The 21,573-nt window shown below is 39.9% G+C and overlaps 1 protein-coding gene across 1 annotated transcript in view; it reads left to right on the forward strand.

The window, feature by feature from the left end:
- LOC131255390 (uncharacterized) overlaps positions 1 to 16,986 on the forward strand; it is a 51,650-nt gene extending 34,664 nt beyond the window's left edge. The window contains exons 9-10 of the mRNA XM_058256095.1: positions 11,965 to 12,225; positions 16,310 to 16,986. Of these exons, the coding sequence (XP_058112078.1) occupies positions 11,965 to 12,225; positions 16,310 to 16,645 (597 nt within the window). The 3' untranslated portion in view covers positions 16,646 to 16,986. The remainder of the gene's footprint in view (positions 1 to 11,964; positions 12,226 to 16,309) is intronic.
- The last annotated feature ends 4,587 nt before the right edge of the window (positions 16,987 to 21,573 follow it).

Below are 21,573 nucleotides of genomic sequence, written 5' to 3' on the forward strand. Positions count from 1 at the left end.
ACATTGCTACAAGCAGCCGAGAGCTAGAGGGATGAACAATCTCCAATGGGATCATCCAATTTATCCCAGAGCAAGGAATATTCGCATTTCGGATCCCGCCAAGTATGTCAAGATTGATATTCCAGATTACGATGGTAATTTGGATCCCAAAGTGTTCAATGACTAGCTAAAGTCAATGGAGCGATATTTTCGTTGGTACGAAATGGAAGAAGTTGTCAAGTTGTGTTTTGCTACCTTGAAACTTAAAGGCGCAGCTTAAGACTGGTGGTACACCATCGAAGAAGATCTACAATGGTGTGGCCTTCCTCCTATAAGCAATTAGGTGGAAATGAAAGTAAGAATGAAGCGAAGGTTTTTGCTACTAGAATACGAGATGACTTTTTTTCAAGAGGACAATTTGACCGTGGAGGAGTACACACAGTGTTATTATGACTTGGTCATTCAGTGTTACTTAACAGAAACTAGAAGAAAACAAGTGGCGTGGCGTGTTTTTGTAATGCACTACAAGTCGAGACTCTAAGAGAGTTGGTAATTGTTTGGCTCAACATTGTAGATGAGGCGTATTAAATGGCCCAAAAAGTGCAGGACCAAAAGTTGGTGATAAGGCGTAGTAACCCTCAAGGCGGGGGCTATGCATCCACCCGTCCCACTATTAGTGGCCCCACTTCGTGCCCACAACCATTCGTGCCCTTCATTAACTTAAATCGAGATTACAAAATTGGTCAGAACTACGCCCAATCCGCTTCCAATCCTCTTCCCCGAAACGGTGATACAAAGGGAAAGTTTGTTGCAGTAATGCAAGGGAGGTCGACCAACAATTGCTTCAAGTGTGGTGGTCGTGGACATTACGCAACTGAGTGTCCCTTTCGCAATCTCTAATTTTGCGAGACAGAAGACTTCACTGCAGACTAAGTGGAAGATGAACACACAAATGATCTAAAAGATGATGAGCAGGAACCTGAGGAAGGCCTTGATGGCCGAAATGAAAACAAGTTATCATTGGTGGTCAGAAGGATTCTGACGACACCAAAGGAGGAGGCCCAAAAAGACTGGCTGCGAATGAATATTTTTCATACATGAGTATTGTGTGGTGGAAAGGCTATCATGGTCATTATTGACGGAGGCAGCAGCATGAACGTGGTCTCACAAAGCATGGTGGATAAGTTGAAACTGAAACCTCAAATGCATCCCAAGCCATACAAGATTGCGTGGGTGAATGACTTGTTCATCCCAGTGACTAAGAGGTACTTAGTCAACGTCTCTCTGGGCCGTTATGAAGAATCGCTTTGGTGCGACATCATTTTAATGAAGGTCACACTATATTACTGGGGTGCTCATGGATATACGACATGGATGTAACTCACAAGGGTCGTAAGAACACATACAACTTTATATATAAAGGAAAACGCGTTACTCTTAACCCTATGAAGGATGATGAATTTAAAGAGGTAAAGTCGGCTTCCACAATGTTGACTATGGCTCGATTCATGGAGGAGAGTCGTGAACGTGGAATCATGTATGCTTTGGTAGGATGTAAGACTAATTTAGTTGATAATGTTGTTATTTAACCACCTGAGATTTTGGACAATCTGTCCCAATTTCAGGATTTGGTCCCTGATGAACTACCAAGTGAGCTTCCACCAATGCGCGGCATTCAACATGCAATTGATTTGGTACTTGGAGCGCCATTATCAAATATTCCAGCATATCGAATGAACCCGACAGAGCATGCAGAGCTTCGTCGATAGGTGGAAGAATTGTTAACAAAGTGGTTCATTCATGATAGCCTCGGCCCATTTGCTGTGCTAGAGTTGCTGACACCAAAGAAGGATGACAGCTGGTGAATGTGTGTTGATATTCTGCCAGCAACAAGATAACAATAAAGTACCGCTTTCCCATTCCGCGCCTAGATGACATGCTGGACATGTTGGCAAATGCTACAATTTTTTCGAAGATTGATTTGTGAAGAGGGTACCACCAAATAAGAATTTGTCCTGGCGATGAATGGAAAGCTGCTTTCAAGACAAAGGATGTATTGTATGAATGGCTAGTTATGCCATTCGGCTTGACGAACACACCCAGCACATTCATGCGGGTGATGATGCAAATTCTACGACCATTAATTGGCAAGTTTGTTGTCGTATACTTCGATGATATCCTCATTTATAGCTATTCACAAGAAGATCATCTGGACCATCTTCGCCAAGTGATGAGAGTACTACACCATGAGAAACTCTACATCAATTTGAAGAAGTGTACCTTCATGAGTTCACGATTTTCATGGGCTTGGTCTTTCTGTGGTTCGTCGTTTAAGCAGAGGGCGTAAAGGTTGATTCAGAAAAGATAAGGGCCATTGTTGAATGGTTTGCTCTCATAATCATTCACGAGGTTCACAATTTTCGTGGGCTTGCGACATTTTATTGAAGGTTTATTCGGAACTTTAGTTCCATCATGGTGCCAATTACTAAATGTATGAAGTCTAGTCCATTGGACTAAAGCAACAACAAAAGCACTTCAAGAAATCAAGCAGAAAATGACAGAAGCTCCAGTTCTTAGACTTCTTGATTTCAAAAGTGTTTGAAGTTGCCTGTGATGCATCGCACCTAGGCATATGAGGTCTCCTTAACCACGAAGGACATCCGATGGCCTTTTTCAGTGAGAAACTCAATGAGGCGCGAAAGAAGTATTCTAAATATGACGTTGAATTTTATCTTATTGTACAAGCTCTGAAGCATTGGCATCATTACCTCATACATCGAGAGTTTGTGATCTATTATGATCACGAGGCATTGCGTTACTTGCATTCTCAAAAGAAGTTGAGCACTAGGCATGCTTAGTGGAGTGCTTATCTTCAAGAGTTCACATTCAACAAAAACATCGTGCTGGTATTGAAAATAAGGTAGCGGACGCCCTCAGCCAAAAGTCACACCTATTGTCTACCTTATCAGTTTCCGTTGTTGGGTTTAAAGAACTTAAACGGGATTGCCAAAAATGATGATTTTGGGAAGGTATTTTCAACACTCATTTCTGGTGCAGGCACCGAGTACCCAAGGTATAGCTTGCACGATGGGTTGATATGAGGTCATGTCTTCCTAAGAGTTCCTTGTGAGAACTTGTTATACGAGAGCTTCATTCAGGTGGCTTGGGAGGTCACTTTGGTATAAAAAAATGACAACCCTGGTTGAGGACCGTTTCTACTGGCTAGGTCTAAAGAAAGACGTTGGGATCATTGTTCGTCAATGTCGAGCATGTCAGCTAGGTAAATGTAGCAAGTAGAATATTGGTCTTTATATGCCATTACTTGTCCCTGATGCTCCATGGGAAGACATCAATATGGATTTCGTCTTGGGATTGCCTAAGACTCAACATGGCTATGACTATTTATGTTGTGGTTGACAAATTTTCGAAGATGGCTGGCTCATTTTGTCCCTTGTAAGAAGACATCGGACGCCATGTGCATCGCCAATGTTTTTTTTTAAAGAGGTGGTTTATTTACATGGTGTTCCCAAAACTATTGTATCTGATCGTGACGTCAAGTTTATGAGCTACTTCTGGCGCACCTTGTGGTCTAAAGATGGGAACTAAGTTGAAATTCTCGAGTGCTTATCATCCACAAACAGATGGGCAGATTGAAGTCATAAACCGTAGCCTTGGGAATCTACTTCGATGCCTGGTTGGTGATCATATCAGCTCATGGGACATTGTGTTACCACAAGTTGAGTTCGCTTATTAACTAGCGTTGTCATGTGTGACTGCATATGCGCATATCCATATGCAAATCGCATATGTGAAAATATGCGATCGCATATGTGCAATGTATGCGATCGCATACAGCATATGCGATTGCATATTGGCCATGGCACATTAAATTTATTTTATTTTAAATTTTTTTTCCAAAAAAAAACATTTTACCTGTAAAAGGGCTTCCAAATCTCCTCCATTTGCAATATTGTCACTCCAAAACTCTTGTTCTCTTCTTCTCTTACATTTCTTAATTACAAGTGGTCTCTCTCTCTCTCTCTCTCTCTCTCTCTCTCTCATATTTCCTAGTTCCAAGTGATCTTAATCTCTCTCTCTCCTACATTGCCTCTCTCTTGGAAATTGGAAGATCAAGATTCATGCACTTTTAAGTTTCAACGAAGATAGCTTGTTGTTTTTGTTGCTACTTCTTGTTAACTATATTGTTGAATGTCCATGATTTGATGTTTAATTCATTGTTTAATTGATTTTTTCTCTCTCGAATGTATTTTAAATATGTAAAATTAGTTATCTATTAACTTAGAAATTTTCCCCTTAGTTTCTTTCTTTCTTTCTTTCTTTCTTTCTTTCTTTTTTTTTTTTTTTTTTTTTTTTTTTTTTTAATATATATTTTAATTTTTTGAAAAAATAAAAATAAAAATATGTGGTCGCATATGCGATTGTGCGATCGCATATGCGCATAGGCATATGTGATTCGACAACATTGCTTATAACAGTTCTATGAACCGCACCACGAGACTCTCCTTTCAAATTGTGACCAGAATGCGACTGTGGCAACCTATCGATTTAGTTCCACGTCCTAGTGTGACTCACTCGAGCTAGAACGCTAAAGCTTTTGCACAGCATGTTAAGGAAATACATGAAGAAGTTAGGTGAAAGATCACTCTTAGTAATGAGAATTGCAAGGGATATGCAGATGTTCGACGGGGTTTTGCACAATTCCAAGAAGTAGATAAGAGTCATGGTGCGACTTAAGCCTGAGCAGTTTCTAGCAGGCTCTTTTAGAAAGCTCCACTCCAGAAAGGCAGGTCCTTACCACATTTTGAAGAAGCTAGGTGCTAATGCATACCTAATCGAGCTGCCACCTGAAATGAAGATCAACCCCATTTTTAATGTGGAAGACCTTACAATTTATCTTGGACATCACAAAAACGAAAGCACAGAAGAACATGCTATCCAGATACCTGAGGTACCATGATAACTCGAAGAAATCATTGATGATGTGCTGGATGATCAGATAGTTTCCACACGCCAAGGGGGGCATCAAAAGTTTCTTGTCAAATGGAAGGGCCGACCAAGGTCTGACAGCAAATGAATTTCAGCAGATGATTTTAGGCACATCAACACTGAATTCTATGAGGAGTACATTGCCATTAACTCGACGGAGCTATGTTTTTTCAATTGGGAGGAATTGATGCAATCATCCCACATCCTACACGTGCACGCTCCACACGTGTGTACAAGAAAAGGACCACCTTCATTTTTTAGCCCATCACCACTTCCCATTTCTTTCAAATCTCTAGATTAGGAAATCTTTTCTTTCTTTCATATCTTTATTTTAGTCAGGGAATAATTTTAAATATTTTCTCATCTAAGTATCTTCTTATTTTAGGCATTTTCTTAATTAGAATGTTTTGTTATTCAGGTGCTTTCCCATTTTTGCAAATTCCATATCCTTTATTACAGATTGTAAGGTTCATTATAAATACGACCTATGGCCTATGAATCTCTTGATGAAATTTTCTTATTTTCTATACGGTGGCTGTTGAAGGGAGGGAGAGTGGTCTATAGTTCTAGAGTAGAGGACCGTCGAGCTTGCTCATAGTCTTGCATTTGTGATCTCTAGCATTCGGTTAGAGGATTGTTGGGTCTTTTCAGACAATCTCTCTTTCTTATTGATTTATTTACTTTTCCTTTCGGGTTTGCATCAGTCTTTGATCTCAAATTGAGTCTTGAGAAAAGATTTAATTTGCACTATTCCCTCAGTGTCATTGCTAGACAACATGACGTCATCTACATAGACAATCAACACCATGATCTAGTAGGTTGACATCAAATGAATATGGAGTGATCAACTTGATTGTGAATAAATCCAAAATCTAGGAGAGCACGACTGAATTTATCAAACTAGGTATGTGAGGATTGCTTAATACTGTAAATGGACTTCTTCAGGCGACACACAAGGCGTTTGTTAGATGCCATAGAGAAGCCTGTGGGCTGATCCATATAAACCTTCTTGGCGAGATCACCATGCAAGAAAGCATTCTTCACATCGAGTTGAAATATGAGCCACGATAAATTGACCTCCAAGGAGATACCACACAAACAGAGTTAAGCTTAGCCAAAGGAGAGGATGTCTCAAAGTAGTCTATGCCATATGTATGTGTATAACCCTTTGCAACTAGTTGTGCCTTATACCGATCAATAGAACTGTCGGGAAGGTACTTGATGGTATAAACCCACCGACAATCGTCTGTTTGCCTTCAGGCAGGGGAACTAGCTCCCAAGTCTTCTTCTTTTCCAACGCCTGCATTTCATCCATCATAGCCTTAGTCCAGTCAGGACTACTTATAGCTTCCTTCAAGTTACGTGAGGTAACAATGGAGGATATGGAGGCTGCAAAAGACTGGAATGAAGGTGAAAGTTGGTTATTTGAAACAAAATTGCTAACGGGATGCTTAGTGCATGAGCGTGGAGGCTCGCGCAAGACAATAGGAAGATCATTAGGAGGTAAAGAGTATACATGAGCCACCGGCATAAGCAGATGAGATGAGGGGCAGATGAGCAGTGGGGGATTTAGTCCATCGATGATACACAAGAATGGGCTTTGAGACAGACGGAGTGGGAGCATCATCAAGACAAGAAACAGGAAGGGGTATGGAGGTTGATTGCACATGCTCCCCATGACTGGGAAGAGGACTTTGTAAAGACCTCCCTTCATCAGAGAAGTACGAAATATCTTCAAAGAATGTTACATCGACGGATACATATCTCTTACTAGTCTGAAGGTTGTAACATTTGTACTCTTGTGATCTAGGGTAACCTAAGAAGACGCATGGCCCATGGACTCAACTTATCATTAGTACCATCAAGAATTTGAATAAAGCATGTACACCCAAAAACTTTAGGGGGTAACCGAAAGGGTTTATCATGTGGATGCAAAATTTCAAATGAAGACTTGAGAGACAAAATTTAAGATGGAATGCGATTAATTAGAAATACAACAGTAAGCAAAACATCATCCCAAAAACATTTAGGAAGATTCATACCAAGTAAGAGGGCATGGGTGGCTTCAAGAAGATGACAATTCTTTTGCTCAGCCACACCATTTTGTTAAGGGGTCTGTGGACACGAAGTGCGAGACAATACCATGGTCCTGTAAGAAAGACAGGTATGTGTCAGGTACTCGCTCTCAATGTCAGAACATAAAACTTTGATAAGACATTGAAATTGGGTAACCACCTCATTTTAAAATATTTTAAACATATCAAACACTTCATGTCTAGACTTTAGAAAATACACCCATGTCATTCGAGTACAATCATCAATAAAGGTAACCAAATATTTATATCAGAAAAGAGAAATAACATGGGCAAGACCCCAAACATCAGAGTGTACTAGCTTAAAAGGTCTAGGTTTCCTGCCAGATGAGCTAGGAGGAAAGACAGTCCGGTGCTGTTTGGAGAACTCACAAGTATGGTATTCAAAATCGGTTACATAACGACTGTTACATAACGGTGACGGTCATAACCGTTACGCTTTACGGGGTCAAAACGGCCGTAATGGCCATTACAGAAAAAGCAGGCCGTTATGGCCTGTATCATAACGGTAACGGTGGTGGCCGTTACGGCCACCGTTTCCGTTTTGGAATACCTTGCACACAAGTCTGATAGCATAAAGGTTTAGATGCATAAATTGAAGGAAATAAGAGCTTTAATCTAGACAAGGATGGGTGCCCTAAGCAGCAATGCCACCTAGACATAAGGGAATAACATGGGTAGGACCCCAAACATCAGAGTGGACTAGTTCAAAAGGTATGGGTTTGTTGTTAGATGAACTGGTAGGAAAGATAATCCAATGATGTTTGGAGAACTCACAAGTCTCACAACACAAAGGTTTAGATACAAAAATTGAAGGAAATAAAAGCTTTATTTAGACAAGATATTGACTCCATATCTAAGGATAGGACACTAGTTCCTATCATAGGAATATCATCTAAGAAGTAAATGTTGTCATGTTCATGGCTCCCACCAATAATCTGCTTCGTCTGGAGGTCCTGAAACACACAATGAGAGAGAGAGAGAGAGAGAGAGAGAGAGAGAGAGAGAGAGAGAGAGAATGTTACTGAACAATTCAAGGATTTTGTAAGAGAACTAACAGATAATAGATTTGAGGGGAAAACTAGGAACACGCAGTACCAACGACAAATATAGGGAGGAAGAAAGCTTCATGGTACTAATTCCAGATGCAAGGGTTTAGTTCCCATTTGCAACAGTGACAAAATGTGATTGATTAGAAGGAATGTAAGAATTAAACAGGTGAGGCTCGCCAGTCATGTGAAAGGTGGCTCTAGAGTCAATGACCCAGGACGAAGGAAAAAATGACACAAGAAGAGCAATAGCTGGCTGGGTTACAACAGCTCCAGAAACATTAGGATTATCATGAACATCGAGTCGCATAAAGGCATCATAGATCTCTCGGGAGACGACAATAATATCACTTGAAGGAGACTTCCCTTGAGGTTCTCCAAGAGTAGGCTGCTAAGTTGGATCAACATCAGGAGCACTACTAGCCAAAGGTGCACTTGCCTAGGATGGATGACTTATACGTTTCCAACATCGATCAACAAAATGGTTTGTGCTCCCACAATGTGTGCAACTGCAAATGCATTGCGATAGCGTCCACGTCCACTTTGACCATGTTAGCCACCACGATTGATAGCACGACCCCATCCTTGATTGCTATAACCAAAGTCACTGCCATGCCCATGTGCTCTAGATGCAGGATTGAAAGAAGACCGGTCACCAACTGTGTATGCAGAGTTATCAGATGATACTGAGGTAGATGTGGTTGAGGAGGAAGAGGTAGCAACACGTTGGACCATAGCATAAATTATTGTCGAAGGAGGAAGAGGATTCATCACAACACTTTACTAACGAATACCTTTATATTCAGAGTTATGGATGGAAAGGAACTGCATGCTTCGGGTTTCTTCCCGTTGTTTACAAACAAGATCATAATCTTTCTTGCTCTCGGACGAAAGAGGATGATAGAAATCCAACTCATCCCACATACCTCGAAGGGCAGATAAGTATTCCTTTAGATACTAGGAATCCTGCTGGAACCTGCCGATATCTGAAATCAACTTAAAAACTCCTGATAAATTCTTTGCTTCTGAATACATGTCATTTAGGGTATACCGTATCTTTTTTGTAGAAGATAGAAACATAACCGAGTTGCTGATAGACGGATCCATACTGTTAAGTAACCAAGCCATGATTTGGTAGTTCTCCTTGGTCTAGGTTTTGCAATGTCCATCTGTAGGATCTGGAGCATAGTCAAGTTTATCTCTTCCTCCCAAAAATAATTTCATGGGCTGAGCCCATTGCAAATAGTTATTACCATCCAACCTAACTGTTGTAATCAACAAGGGGTGCGAGTCTAAAGACCCCACACCAGATCCGTAAGAGATTTTATCATCCATATTGTCCACAAACACTAATTTGGAGCAACAAGACATTCATAGAGAATAAGAACAGTCACCAGACCATACAAGACAAAATTCCACACAACAAAAGCTCCAATCAATGGGCTACGGTCTAGGAAGGAGAGAAAACTCAAGATCCAACAGAAAACTTCCTAGAAAGGCTTTCATAGACACAACTTCTACCCATAAAATTAAAAGGTAGCACACCAGGTATACACCAACCAGGTATACACCAGATCTTGTGGTGTATATCTAGGGTTCCCCAAGGGGCCAAAAACCGTGGAGCCGCACCTAAAGGTCCGGAAACACCAAAACACTCCCCTTGATCAGAAAAACTCCCATGGATGTCTTCATATAGTAAAATTGACCAACCCTAAGGAGAAATCCCCAAAAAACACTAATCGATTTGGGAGAAATCGCGAAAAAACAAAGATTTGGGGGTTTTCCACTGGACTTGAAAAATGGCCCAAACTTGCCTCAAATCAGCCAAAAAAAATCCTGCAAAAATCTCCATTATTCCTCTAAAATCAAGCTCTATCAGATCATGTTCTTCCTGATGCAAAACTGTCCATACAGTACGTACACTTGCTAACGTTAGCCGTACGTTTGCCGACGTCAGTAGGTCCCTGCAGCTCTAATCAACGTGAGATCCTTGGGCTCTAATACCAAGTAGAGGAGTGGTGATTTGAGGAAGAAGATAAAAGGAATGGAAGAGAGAGAAGAGATGGAGAAAGAGAAGTTTGGAGAATACACAGTTGTGTTAGGGTACCCAACCCTTCACACTCTATTTGACCATGTGTTTCAATTTCTTTTGTGTGCTAGTGGCCTTTCTAAACACTGTTTCATCACCCGGAGGTGATCGTGGCTCCCTTTCGTCATCAAGATTGTGAATGGGGGGGGGGGGGGGGGTAGGTTGTGAGAAGGTTGTGGCTTTTGTCGTCACGTGCTAAAGGTACGACATAACCCAGCCCTAGCCCCCCCAAATAATCCACTGCTGTCACGCCCACTCACGTCACGAACCAAACCAGTCCTCCCAAACATTTGATGCCGCTCCTCATCCTCACGTCGAGATCGTAAACTTCCCCTCGCAATCGTTACAGCCATGCTACCCCAAACAAATCAAAGATGCAATCCCATAACTTTTTTGCGTACGAGCAATTCTATACCCATGAGAGACGTTTGAGGTCAGGACAATCGGTTGAAGCCCATCGCTCAATGGTAGATGGTTCATTTCAACATTGAGGTGTTGGGTTCAAGCCCTATTTCTCCCCCCCCCCCTCCCCCCCCCCCCCCCACACACACACACCCACACCCACACCCACACACACACAAAAGTCACTACGGAAGTGAACTCAGTGCTTTGTTGGACTCTTTGTTTGATAGACGTGCAAAGTGATGGTCATGTTTGTTGGCCTCAAGATCAGATCAATTACTTTTTCTTTCTGGAAAATAGCAATAGCAAAGTTCACTTGCAACTCATTGCGCTGCTTACACTTCTGTGCTGTATTTCTGTTTGGCTATTTCATTTTCTTTGATGGAATGTTTCATTTGTTCGAAAGTTGTATTTGACAAGTAATTGTTTCCATCTTGCTTTCGGTAATGGATGTTCCGGCAATGCCAAATGTAGCCGTAGCACATGAGACGAATGGGACTTATTCATCAGCTCACGTTTTTTGGCTCGACATGTTTGTGCATGTATCAGACCAGGTGGAGTGGCACAAGATCTGCATCTTGGCTCATGTCGAGTGAATAATCTGAATCAATCAACATTCTACCTGCCTCATCGTTCTCTGCATTGCTAGCTTACGGAATTCTGGGTGTTGGCAATGTGATGTCTGAAAAACATGCTACAGAACTACCAAGCAGGGGCAAAAATAAATACGAATGAAAAATAAATAAGTAGGTACATATTGTTTGTGATATGTTGATTTAAGATTGGAGTATTAGCTGACTTCAGCTCACATCAAGGTGACAGGATTTGAACCTATAACCCTCTGTACCCAAAACAGATGCTCTGACGAGATTGCACTACACCTCGTGCTGGTTACCTGTGCATTCGTGTCTCTCAGTGTGGTGTATCAATTAGCCACCACGATAATATATTTCAATAAAGTGTCTTGTACTCTTCTAAAGGTGAAGCGATATATCTCTACTCTAGCAAAAAGAGTAACTACTGTGACAAAAAGAAAGGGAAAAAAATAAAAATAAATCTCTACCCTAGCGTGCCTTAGAACCTCTGATGATTGCTTGGATATCAATGCCTGAACATGTGATTCTAAATTGACACTTTTCAAACTTGTTGCCCGTCATATTTGTTTAAAAGTATGTAACTGAATGTGCATTTCCTGGTATGTGCATGTGGGTTTTATTATTACAGACATTCCATGGCTAAATAACTTTTAATTTGATTAATTCTGTGCCGTTCTTTAATTATGGAATCATCAGTTTGTTTGATTCTCTTAATGGCATTATTATATCTAATCCTTGGAATGGTGTAGAGAGTTGTGAAGGAGAAAAATGCCCTTGCTGAAAGACTGAAGAACGCAGAAGCTGCACGGAAAAGATTTGATGAAGAGTTGAAACGCTATGCCACAGAGACAATGACTCGGGAGGAAGTCCGGCAATCACTCGAGGATGAAGTCCGGCGATTGACAGAAACTGTTGGACAAACTGAAGGAGAAAAACGGGAGAAGGAAGAGCAGGTTGCTCGATGTGAAGCATACATTGATGGAATGGAGGTGAAATTGCAGGCCTGCCAGGTTCTCATCCTCCCTGTTTCCCTTGGACATTTTTCTTCTTGTTTTACGAGTTAGATCGAGCTTGCTGTTTTTATGCCATCTAACCATTTTTATTTTTTATTTTTTTATTTTTTTAAAGGAAGAAAAAGAAAAATAAAAAGGAAATGCTGCATTTATGCTGGATATTCAATAACTTTTCCTTTTTGAGTTTAACTTTTCAATTCTTCTGATCCACATTCTAATGCCAGAACCCAAACTTTTGAATAAAGATCAATCAGCTACTTCGATTTTGTGTAACTAGTTTAGTCACCTAGTCTGAGAATTTTAGGACCGGTATGAGGGACATGTGCTAAAACTGGCAAATGTCACCTTCATGACAATGAAACACTTCATGAAATGGCCCTTGCTTTGGCTGGTGGGGGCTTAACATGTATGCACATGGCTTTCTCCTTTGTAGCATATATTGGCTGTTTATGCAGCGAGTATGTCCTTAAAATAGGTGTGGAGATGGCATTATGCAGCTTTTGAATATGAGCAGTGGAATTTAGTTGGTAGGATCATTACCCTCCTCATAGATGCCTGACTTTTGTGAACATGTGACCTATAAACTGTCTCATCAAAATATAACAAAGTCTAAGAGTATTACCTACTTAACATTGAAAGACTGGATGATTATTTTAGACATTAAGTCAATGGCCTTTGCTCGACTAAGTGCCTTTTTGTTAGACGCCTACAGATGAGTTTATCTCATTGTAGTTAATCATAATTATGTATTAGAGATCATGATTGTTGGTTATCAAGATTATTTTTAATCCTTACCCAAAAGTAATATGATCTCTAATACATAATTTCAATTAGCTAAATGAGATTTCATTTTTAGTTGTCTACCAAACAGACCCCAAGCATTTTATTTGAATTCTGCATTTGTTAGTTGTTACTAGTTCTGCTTATGTTTTGTCTTAATTCGATCTCTTTTCATGTGGTCCAATCTCTTGTTGTCTGTGGTGCTAGGTGGCATTAGTTTTCAATTGCATTGTGGCTTGAAAATGCTTTGGTTTAGGTGGTTTAGAATGCCTCTAAATCTTTTTACAAGTTCAATACAAATTTCTTCCTTGTGTTAACTACGGTCCGACATAAACAAAGGCTCATGCAGATGGGGAAGAGACATCTTTCTAGCATTAGGGATGAAATATCTTGGAGAGGGTAGCTTGTCAACTACTGCAATTGATACAGTAGGAATGTTGGATTGTTTGTAGTGCCTATCTTTTACAGCAATGTTTATAAATGATAGGGATCCTTTCCCAGACAGGCTGCAAAGTTTTATGGTCATGTTTTTTGTGATCTCACCTTCAAGTTGGTAATAAACTCATGTGCCTGATCGGCTAAGTCTCAAGCGGATTCTGTGGAAAGGAGGGGGTGAATTCATCTGTTGTACCCATGTCAGATAGGGTCTAGTGTTTCGGTCTGAGTCTGGTTTTGAGGAGTGCATCAGTTATGGCTGCTGGTTTTTGTATCTTGGCCGGGCATGGCCCATTTTGTTGTTTTGCCTTTTCTCTGAAAAAAAAAACCTTAGGTTTCACCAACTTGAGGGAGGGCGGGAGGGTATGTGCGTCACACACACACACACACACACACACACACACACCCACCCCCAACTCCACCTCCACACCCCATGCAAATGTTCGCCTGCCCGCATGTGCGCGCACACAATGGTGGCATGTCCCACACAATTGTTCTGTGTTTACATTGACATATCCTATGCTACCCACACTATAGCAGATGGAATGATGGCATATGTCTGACAAACATGCAGAGAGATGGAATGGTGGCATGTCTGACACATGCTTGCACTTGTATACTCATAATGGCGGCATGTCTTACACACGTGTGCTTGCACACACGGAATGGCGCCATGTCTAACACAATTGTTCTGTGTTTGAACTGACATTTCATCATGTATGCTACATACACTAGAAGATGGATTGGTGGCATGTCTGACCCAGACGGAATGGCAGCAAGTCTAACACATCATTCTCACACACACACACGAAATGGCAGCACGTCTAACACAATGTTCTTTGTTTGAACCAACATGTGCCATGCTATGACATTGGCCAATAGCCGACAGAATGGTGTTATATGACTGGCCCAATTGTTCTCACACACACATGCAAATCGGCAAATGGAATGGCTTATATGTCTGACGCAATTATTCTGTGTAAGAACTGACATATCACCATGTACCATTCAAACTGAAATGGATGTCTTTGGATGTTTATGTGATTGTTGTGTACCACTCAAAGTGAAAGGGAAATTTTATAGGATAGCTATAAGACCAGTCATGCTTTACGTGACAGAATGTTGGGCAGTTAAGGGACAACATGTTCATAGATGAATGTAGCTGAAATGAAGATGTTGAGATGGACGAGTGGCTAGACGAGGAAGGATAGAATTGGAAATGAATGAATTTGAGGGAACTTAGGAGTGGCACCAATAGGTAATAAGATGATGGAAACTTAAGAGTGAGATTTATTGGGCATGTGCAACGAAGACCAAGAACTGCGCCAGCTAGGAGTGAGTTGGTACAAGTTGAAGCCTCTGAAAGGGCAAGGTGAAGGACCAAAAGGATGTTGATGGAGGTAGCAAGAAAAGACTTGATGACCTATGGCCTAACTGAACGTATGGTCCTTGATAGAGTGGAATGGCAGAACAGGATTAATGTAGCTGACCCCAATAAATTGTGAGAAGGCTTAGATGATGATGATGAACTGACATGATGACTTATGGCCTAACTGAACGTATGGCCCTTGATAGAGTGGAATGGCAGAACAGGATTAATGTAGCTGACCCCAATAAATTGTGAGAAGGCTTAGATGATGATGATGAACTGACATGATGACCTATGGCCTAACTGAACGTATGGCCCTTGATAGAGTGGAATGGCAGAACAGATTAATGTAGCTGACCCCAATAAATTGTGATAAAGCTTAGATGATGGCTACAAATACTACAGCAGTCATGGCTTCAAGTTTGTGACCATTGGAGAATTCCAGTTCTTGGGTCTATCCTATCATAGAACCTGGAAATAATAAGTGAAAAGAAAATGTTGGTTGGGCACTAGGACAAGCAGGGTCACTGATTAGTCAAGGTTATGATTAAGGTTCAATTGGGTGGAGGAATTATATATATATATATATATATATATATATATATATATATATATATATATATATATATATATATATATCAATAAGTTTTTTACATCTTGCCTCCATTGGCTTTAAAAAGTTTCAATTTATACAAGTTTCTAGGGAGCCATTCAAGAATTTTGCAATTTTTTATACCACTTTTTTAACGATGTGAATTTCAATACCATTGGGAGAAGAGAACTAAGTTAAGACTATGATGCTAAGATATTACATAAGTTGTCTTAAGTTTCATCCATCAAGTATAACTTCAAAACTAAGATAGGACTATGATACTAAGTATTACATAAGCTGTCGAGCATCTTAATCAGAGAGGGCGGGGAATGGGGCGGTGGTGGAGGAGGTTCAGTAGTGGAAATGTGTTTTGGAATGGGCTTCAAGTGCTAAAGGCCTTGATGAGTGCCTTTTTTCCCCTGATTGGGCTCTTACTGACGTTGTGTTTCTGTGGCCCTTTTGGGCTCCTTTTTTTTTTTTTTTTTTTCAGTTAATTAAATTTCGTTACCTTTTAAAAAATAAAATCTCAATCAGCATTTGAGTAGTGATATCACTTCCGAAGTCATATAATGTACCTGCGAGGAAGCATTTAGCATGTAAAAGTTGGCATTTGAAGATTGGGGCATGCTATATAACATGGCCTCATATATATATATTTTTTTTCAAAGTGAAACATGGCCTTAGATTACATAAGGAAAAGAACATGGCCTCGTATAATTGAAAACTCAAGCAATATATGCAGTTTTCTCATGTCAGTCAATGCTAAGCTGTGTTCAAACTATAGTTATATTTCTACGAATACCTGTTGATTTCATATATTGTCCTCCATTTCATGGTTTATTTTACTAGTCATTTTACTTCTTACTTTGCGGCATGTTCAACTGAATTCCTTTTGTCCTCTGCAGCAATACATCCATACTCTCGAAGGTTCTCTTCAAGAGGAAATGTCTCGCCATGCTCCACTTTATGGTGCTGGGTTGGAATCGTTGTCGATGAAGGAGCTGGAGACTCTGTCATGCATTCACGAGGAAGGGCTCAGACAGATTCATGCACTCCAACAACAACGCAAAGGAAGTGCCAATTCTCTTGTGAGTGGCCATACTCTCCCCCATTCCCATGGCATGTACCCTACAGCAACCCCCATTGCTGTTGGGCTGCCACCACCCATCCCTAACGGCATTGGGATCCACAGCAATGGGCATATGAATGGTGCAGTGGGGCCTTGGTTCAAGCCTACCTGAAACAGAACTGAGAGGGTTCTGTAATCCTTTGTAAGCGTTGATGCCATTCTCTCATTTGTCTGGCCCTTGTTTTACCAATAGCTGAGTAATTCATATGATGGTTTTCTTGGTTACTCCCCCCTTTTTCTGAGTCATCTTGGCATTTGTACTGGTAGAACCGTAGGATTACCGCCGATTTAATGAATGGTGTCAAATAAATAAGAGAAAGGAAATACATGAGGTTATAATTGTAATAACCAAACACGGCAAGTGGAGCTAACAGTTGCAAATGCCATGGAGAAAGCTATGCAAATGGTGGGATTTTGTTTTTCATAGTTCTAAATCGTTTTTACTGTTGCAAATGCCATGGAGAAAGCTATGCAAATGGTGAGGTTTATGCCTCTCTCTCTCTCTCTCTCTTCCCACCTTTCCAGTCTAGTGTCATAATCCTTCTCTTGCAGAGTTGCCACCGAAGGTTAAAACAGAATAATCACCGTAGCGAATGAAGAGGGTTTTACCATGTGGGTCACACAGGACAGTGGAGAATCCTTTGCTAACCTTTGCCAATGATTTGTAAAGAAAAAAAAAGGGAAAACACTGTTTAGAGCAAGCGAATCAACTGGATTATGGTTGGGTAGGCATCCAACCCAGTAGAAGAGGAAATAGGTTTGAAGCCTGTCATTTATACCTGAGTAGAGATTGAGTGCCAATGATGCTCTTTGTGGGTTCCAATGGCTATGTTGACTTTTATTCTTAAGCTTAGTTTCTACCACATTAGAAAATTCAAATATGGTGGAATTACATAAATTCAAATCCAAAGGTATACTCCGATACATCTCGTCTTAACTTTCGATTTGTATTGGTATCACCATTCAGGAATTGACAACGCTTGCTTAAGACATGATGCGTATATATCCTTGTCCAAGGATTTTAAATTGTGTTTAGACAAGCTTGTACATTTTAACAAGGTTTTCCAAACAAATTAATATTATGATATCTAAGAGGAGAGACTGGAATTCAGCTGAAATGGATACTCTTGTCCAAGGAGCCTGAATTACATATCATTCACATTAAACAAGCTTGTCTAAACGATTTAGCTGCTAAGAAGGGTTTCCAGGAGGGAAGAAAACGGCCTCTAATTTAAGTTTTACTCCATTTGATCCAACAGGGGGAGTAACATGTGGGCTGCATTTCAAAATTGAACAAGTTCACATTCATAACTTATTTGAGATGGTGTTCGGATCTCGTCCATGGGTGCCATATTGTACATGTGTCACAGCTTACCTCTCTTTATTAGAGATTTTTCTCACCGTAAACCTCACCATTTACCCACTGGTTTTTCTCAACGACCCAAAGTTTACTTTCCAAGATTAAACTATTGCCTTTTTCTCGGATGAGAATACTCTTACCATACAAACCCATTTTCTGAAATCTTCTCCGGTGTTCCTACGAGAATATCTTTCTACCAAAAATTCATCTTCCTGTAATCTTCTCCTCTTCCTATTTCTTCCTGAAAATTTATCAATTTCATTTCTAAAGTTTACATATTCTTTCAGGTGAAAATACACTTGCTACCACAAAATATTACTTCATTTTTTTTCTTTTTCATTTGTCAACAAAAGACGAAAATGGTGTATCCATCGAAGAAGCAATGAATTGCACGTAAATTTGAACAATTTCCCATATACCCTAAATCCTAAACCGAAAAAATTTACACGTGCAAGAGTTCTCGGTCATTTGCATAAGTTCTTGATCAATTTGACCGAGCCTGAGTTCTCGGTCAATTTCACCGAGTTGTCTGTCAATTTGCAAGTGTTATCAATGAAATTGCTCGAGGAATACTTAAAATTGGTCGAGGACTGTGAAATTCACCAAGACCTCGTGCAAATGATCGATAAGTCGCTAAAATTGATCGAGAACTTGGTGAAATTATCCACGAAATCCTCCAAATTGATCAAGAACTCGTTGAAATTCAACGAGTTCTCGATCAATTTCACTGAGATCTTGGTTAATTTTTCAAAGTTCTCGGTCAATTTTCTCGAGTCCTCAGTCAATTTCATGAAGTTGTCGATCTATCTGCAAGACTTATCGGTCAATTTCACCGATTTCTCGGTCAATTTCACTGAGTTCTCGATCAAGTTCACTGAGTTCTCGGTCAATTTTTCCGAGTTCTCGGTCAATTTGCCTGAGTTCTCGATCAATTTCACCGATTTCTTGTTCAATTTCAGTAAGTTCTCGGTCAACTTCACCGAGCTCTCAGTCAATTTCATTGAGTTGTTGGTCTAATTCAGCTAATTCTCAGTCAATTTTACTGAATTGTCGGTCAATTTTATGAGTTCTCGGTCAAATTCACCGAGTCTCGGTCAATGATCGCAACTTCTCGGTTAAATTTCTTGAGTTCTCGGTCAATTTCACCGAGTTTTCGGTCAATTTTCCTGAGTTCTCAGTTAATTTAACCTAGTTTTCGGTCAATTTTTTCGAGTTCTCGGTCAATTTCACCTAGTTTTCGGTCAATTTTCCCGAGTTCTCGGTCAATTTTTTCGAGTTCTCAGTCAATTTCACCAAGTTCTCAGTCATTTTTTTGAGTTCTCGGTCAATTTCACCGAGTTCTTGATTAATTTTCTTAAGTTCTCAGTTAATTTCACCAAGTGCTCAGTCAATTTCACAGTGTTCTTTGTCAATTTCATCGAGTCCTTGTTAAATTTCAGCGAGTTCTCAATCAATTTCACCCAAAATTTTTCGAGTTATCGGTCAATAGAACTCGGGCAAATTGACCAAGAAGTCGGTGAAATTGACCGAGCAGTTGTTGAAAATGACCGAGAACTCCTGCAATTTGACCAAGAACTCACCGAGAACTCCTGCATATTGACCAAGAAGTAGGGAAAATTGACCGAGAACTCAACAAGATTTATCAAGAACTTGACAAAATTGAGTGAGAACTCGGAAAAGTTGACTAAGAACTTGGGAAAATTGATAGAGTACTCACTGAAATTCAACTAGAACTCGGGCAAGTTGACCTACAACTCCGTGAAATTAATTAAGAACTCGCCCAAATTCAATGAGAACTCACTGAAGTTGACTGAGAACTTGGTTAAATTGACCAAGAACTCGTTAAAATTGATTGACAACTTGTTGAAGTTGAACGAGAAGTCTGTGAAATTGACCAAGAGCTTAGGCAAATTGACAACAGTCTTTAAAATTGACCAAGAACTTGTTGAAATTGAATGAGAAGTTCGTGAAATTGACCGAGAACTCGGGCCAATTGACTGAGAACTCGTGAAAATTGATGGAGAACTCATGCAAATTGACCGAGAACTCACTAAATTTGATTGAGAAGTTGCTGAAATTCACCGAGAACTCGATCAAATGCACCAACAACTCCCTGAAATTCACCGAGAACTCGGGAAATTGACCGAGAACTTGTTGAAATTAACCTATAACTCAGGCAATTTGACTAAGAACTCGTCAAAATTGACCGAGAACTCGGGTAACTCAAACTATACTTGATGAATTTTCACATTCTACTCAGTGCTATTGAACTATTTGTGAATTTGCACACTATGCTTAATGAACTATTGAACTTTATTTTTGATATATTTTACAATTCATCATTGTAGATGGCGAGTCTTCGCATAAGGGAATTGATTCTGCAGCCTGAAACCTATCATCCAAATGTTCACTAATATGGTTGTTTGATACTGTGAATAGTGGTTTGGAGAAGAACGGGAGCAAATTAAATATTTCTAGGTAGTCCCCATTTTCTTTTTTACTACACATTTCATTATTTAGGTTTATAGGAGCTCTCTTTCACTTACTTTTTGTAAGATAGAGGTGATCTTGTATTTGAGATACGGGGGGCACCTTTGAAATTTACGGAGATGGACTTCACCTTTATAACAGGGCTGAAAACTGGAGACCTTTGTATACCCAAAATTTATTCTACCAAGAAGTTAATAAGATAGAAGTATTTCAAAGAATATCTCAATTTAAAGAAACATGTAGGAGATGTATTTGATAAATTAGTTGACAATGATAAGCATGAAGTTGTTGTGAAGGTTGCCCTAATAATGCGTATAGAGTGGTTTGTTAGGGGAACTGACATGAAAATTATGTGCAACAAGGAGTATATTGACTGAGTGACTCTTCGAAAGACTTTAATAGCTATCCTTGGGGTAGTTTGGCCTTTCAGACAATGACCAAATGGGTTGAAGGTGGTGTGAAGGCATCACATGGGATTCACTACAATGTTTACATCTGCATCTTTCCTCTATAAGTAAGGATTCTTTCCATTTTCCTTTGAAATTAGAGTTTATATTAAACTATAGTTTTTTAAGCCTATGCAATTTCATTGTAACATATATGGGCCATAAAGAGAGTACCGACTCCTAGAGAATGTGTGATTTCATATGTTCCCTCCCAGATTCCACACTTCATTCAATATTGAGACTGAAAGGGTTGGAGGTACAACACAGTTCACCAAATATTTAAGAGCGAAGATGTAAGCCAATTTATTTTAAGCTAAGTGGTCACTTATTTTAATATATACATTTTGTACATGAACATGAAACAAGTTCTTTTATAGACTGAAGTAATCCTTACCTTGGAACCCACCAGTGAAGAACTGGAGACGGACGCCATTCGTTTGGTCGGTGATAAATTTCAGATAAGGTGTCATGAAAGTCTTCTTTTATGTTGAAATTTATTAATTTCTTTAATATATTATATCTTTGATATATACATTGTTCTATTTTGTAGGGCATTAAAGATGAGGAGGAAGATGAAGAAGAGAATGATGACGAACAGGGTGGTGAGGGAGAAGGAGAGGAAGAGGGAGAGGGGAAGGGAAAGGGATATGATTTGTTGAAAGAACTGAGGGAGGAGAGGGAATGATTGAAGAAGGAGAGACATGATGTCACGCCCCAAACTCGGAAACCGGGCTCACAAAATTC

The sequence above is a fragment of the Magnolia sinica genome, chromosome 9 (assembly GCF_029962835.1).
Source record: "Magnolia sinica isolate HGM2019 chromosome 9, MsV1, whole genome shotgun sequence".
In the NCBI taxonomy this organism is placed as follows: domain Eukaryota; kingdom Viridiplantae; phylum Streptophyta; class Magnoliopsida; order Magnoliales; family Magnoliaceae; genus Magnolia; species Magnolia sinica.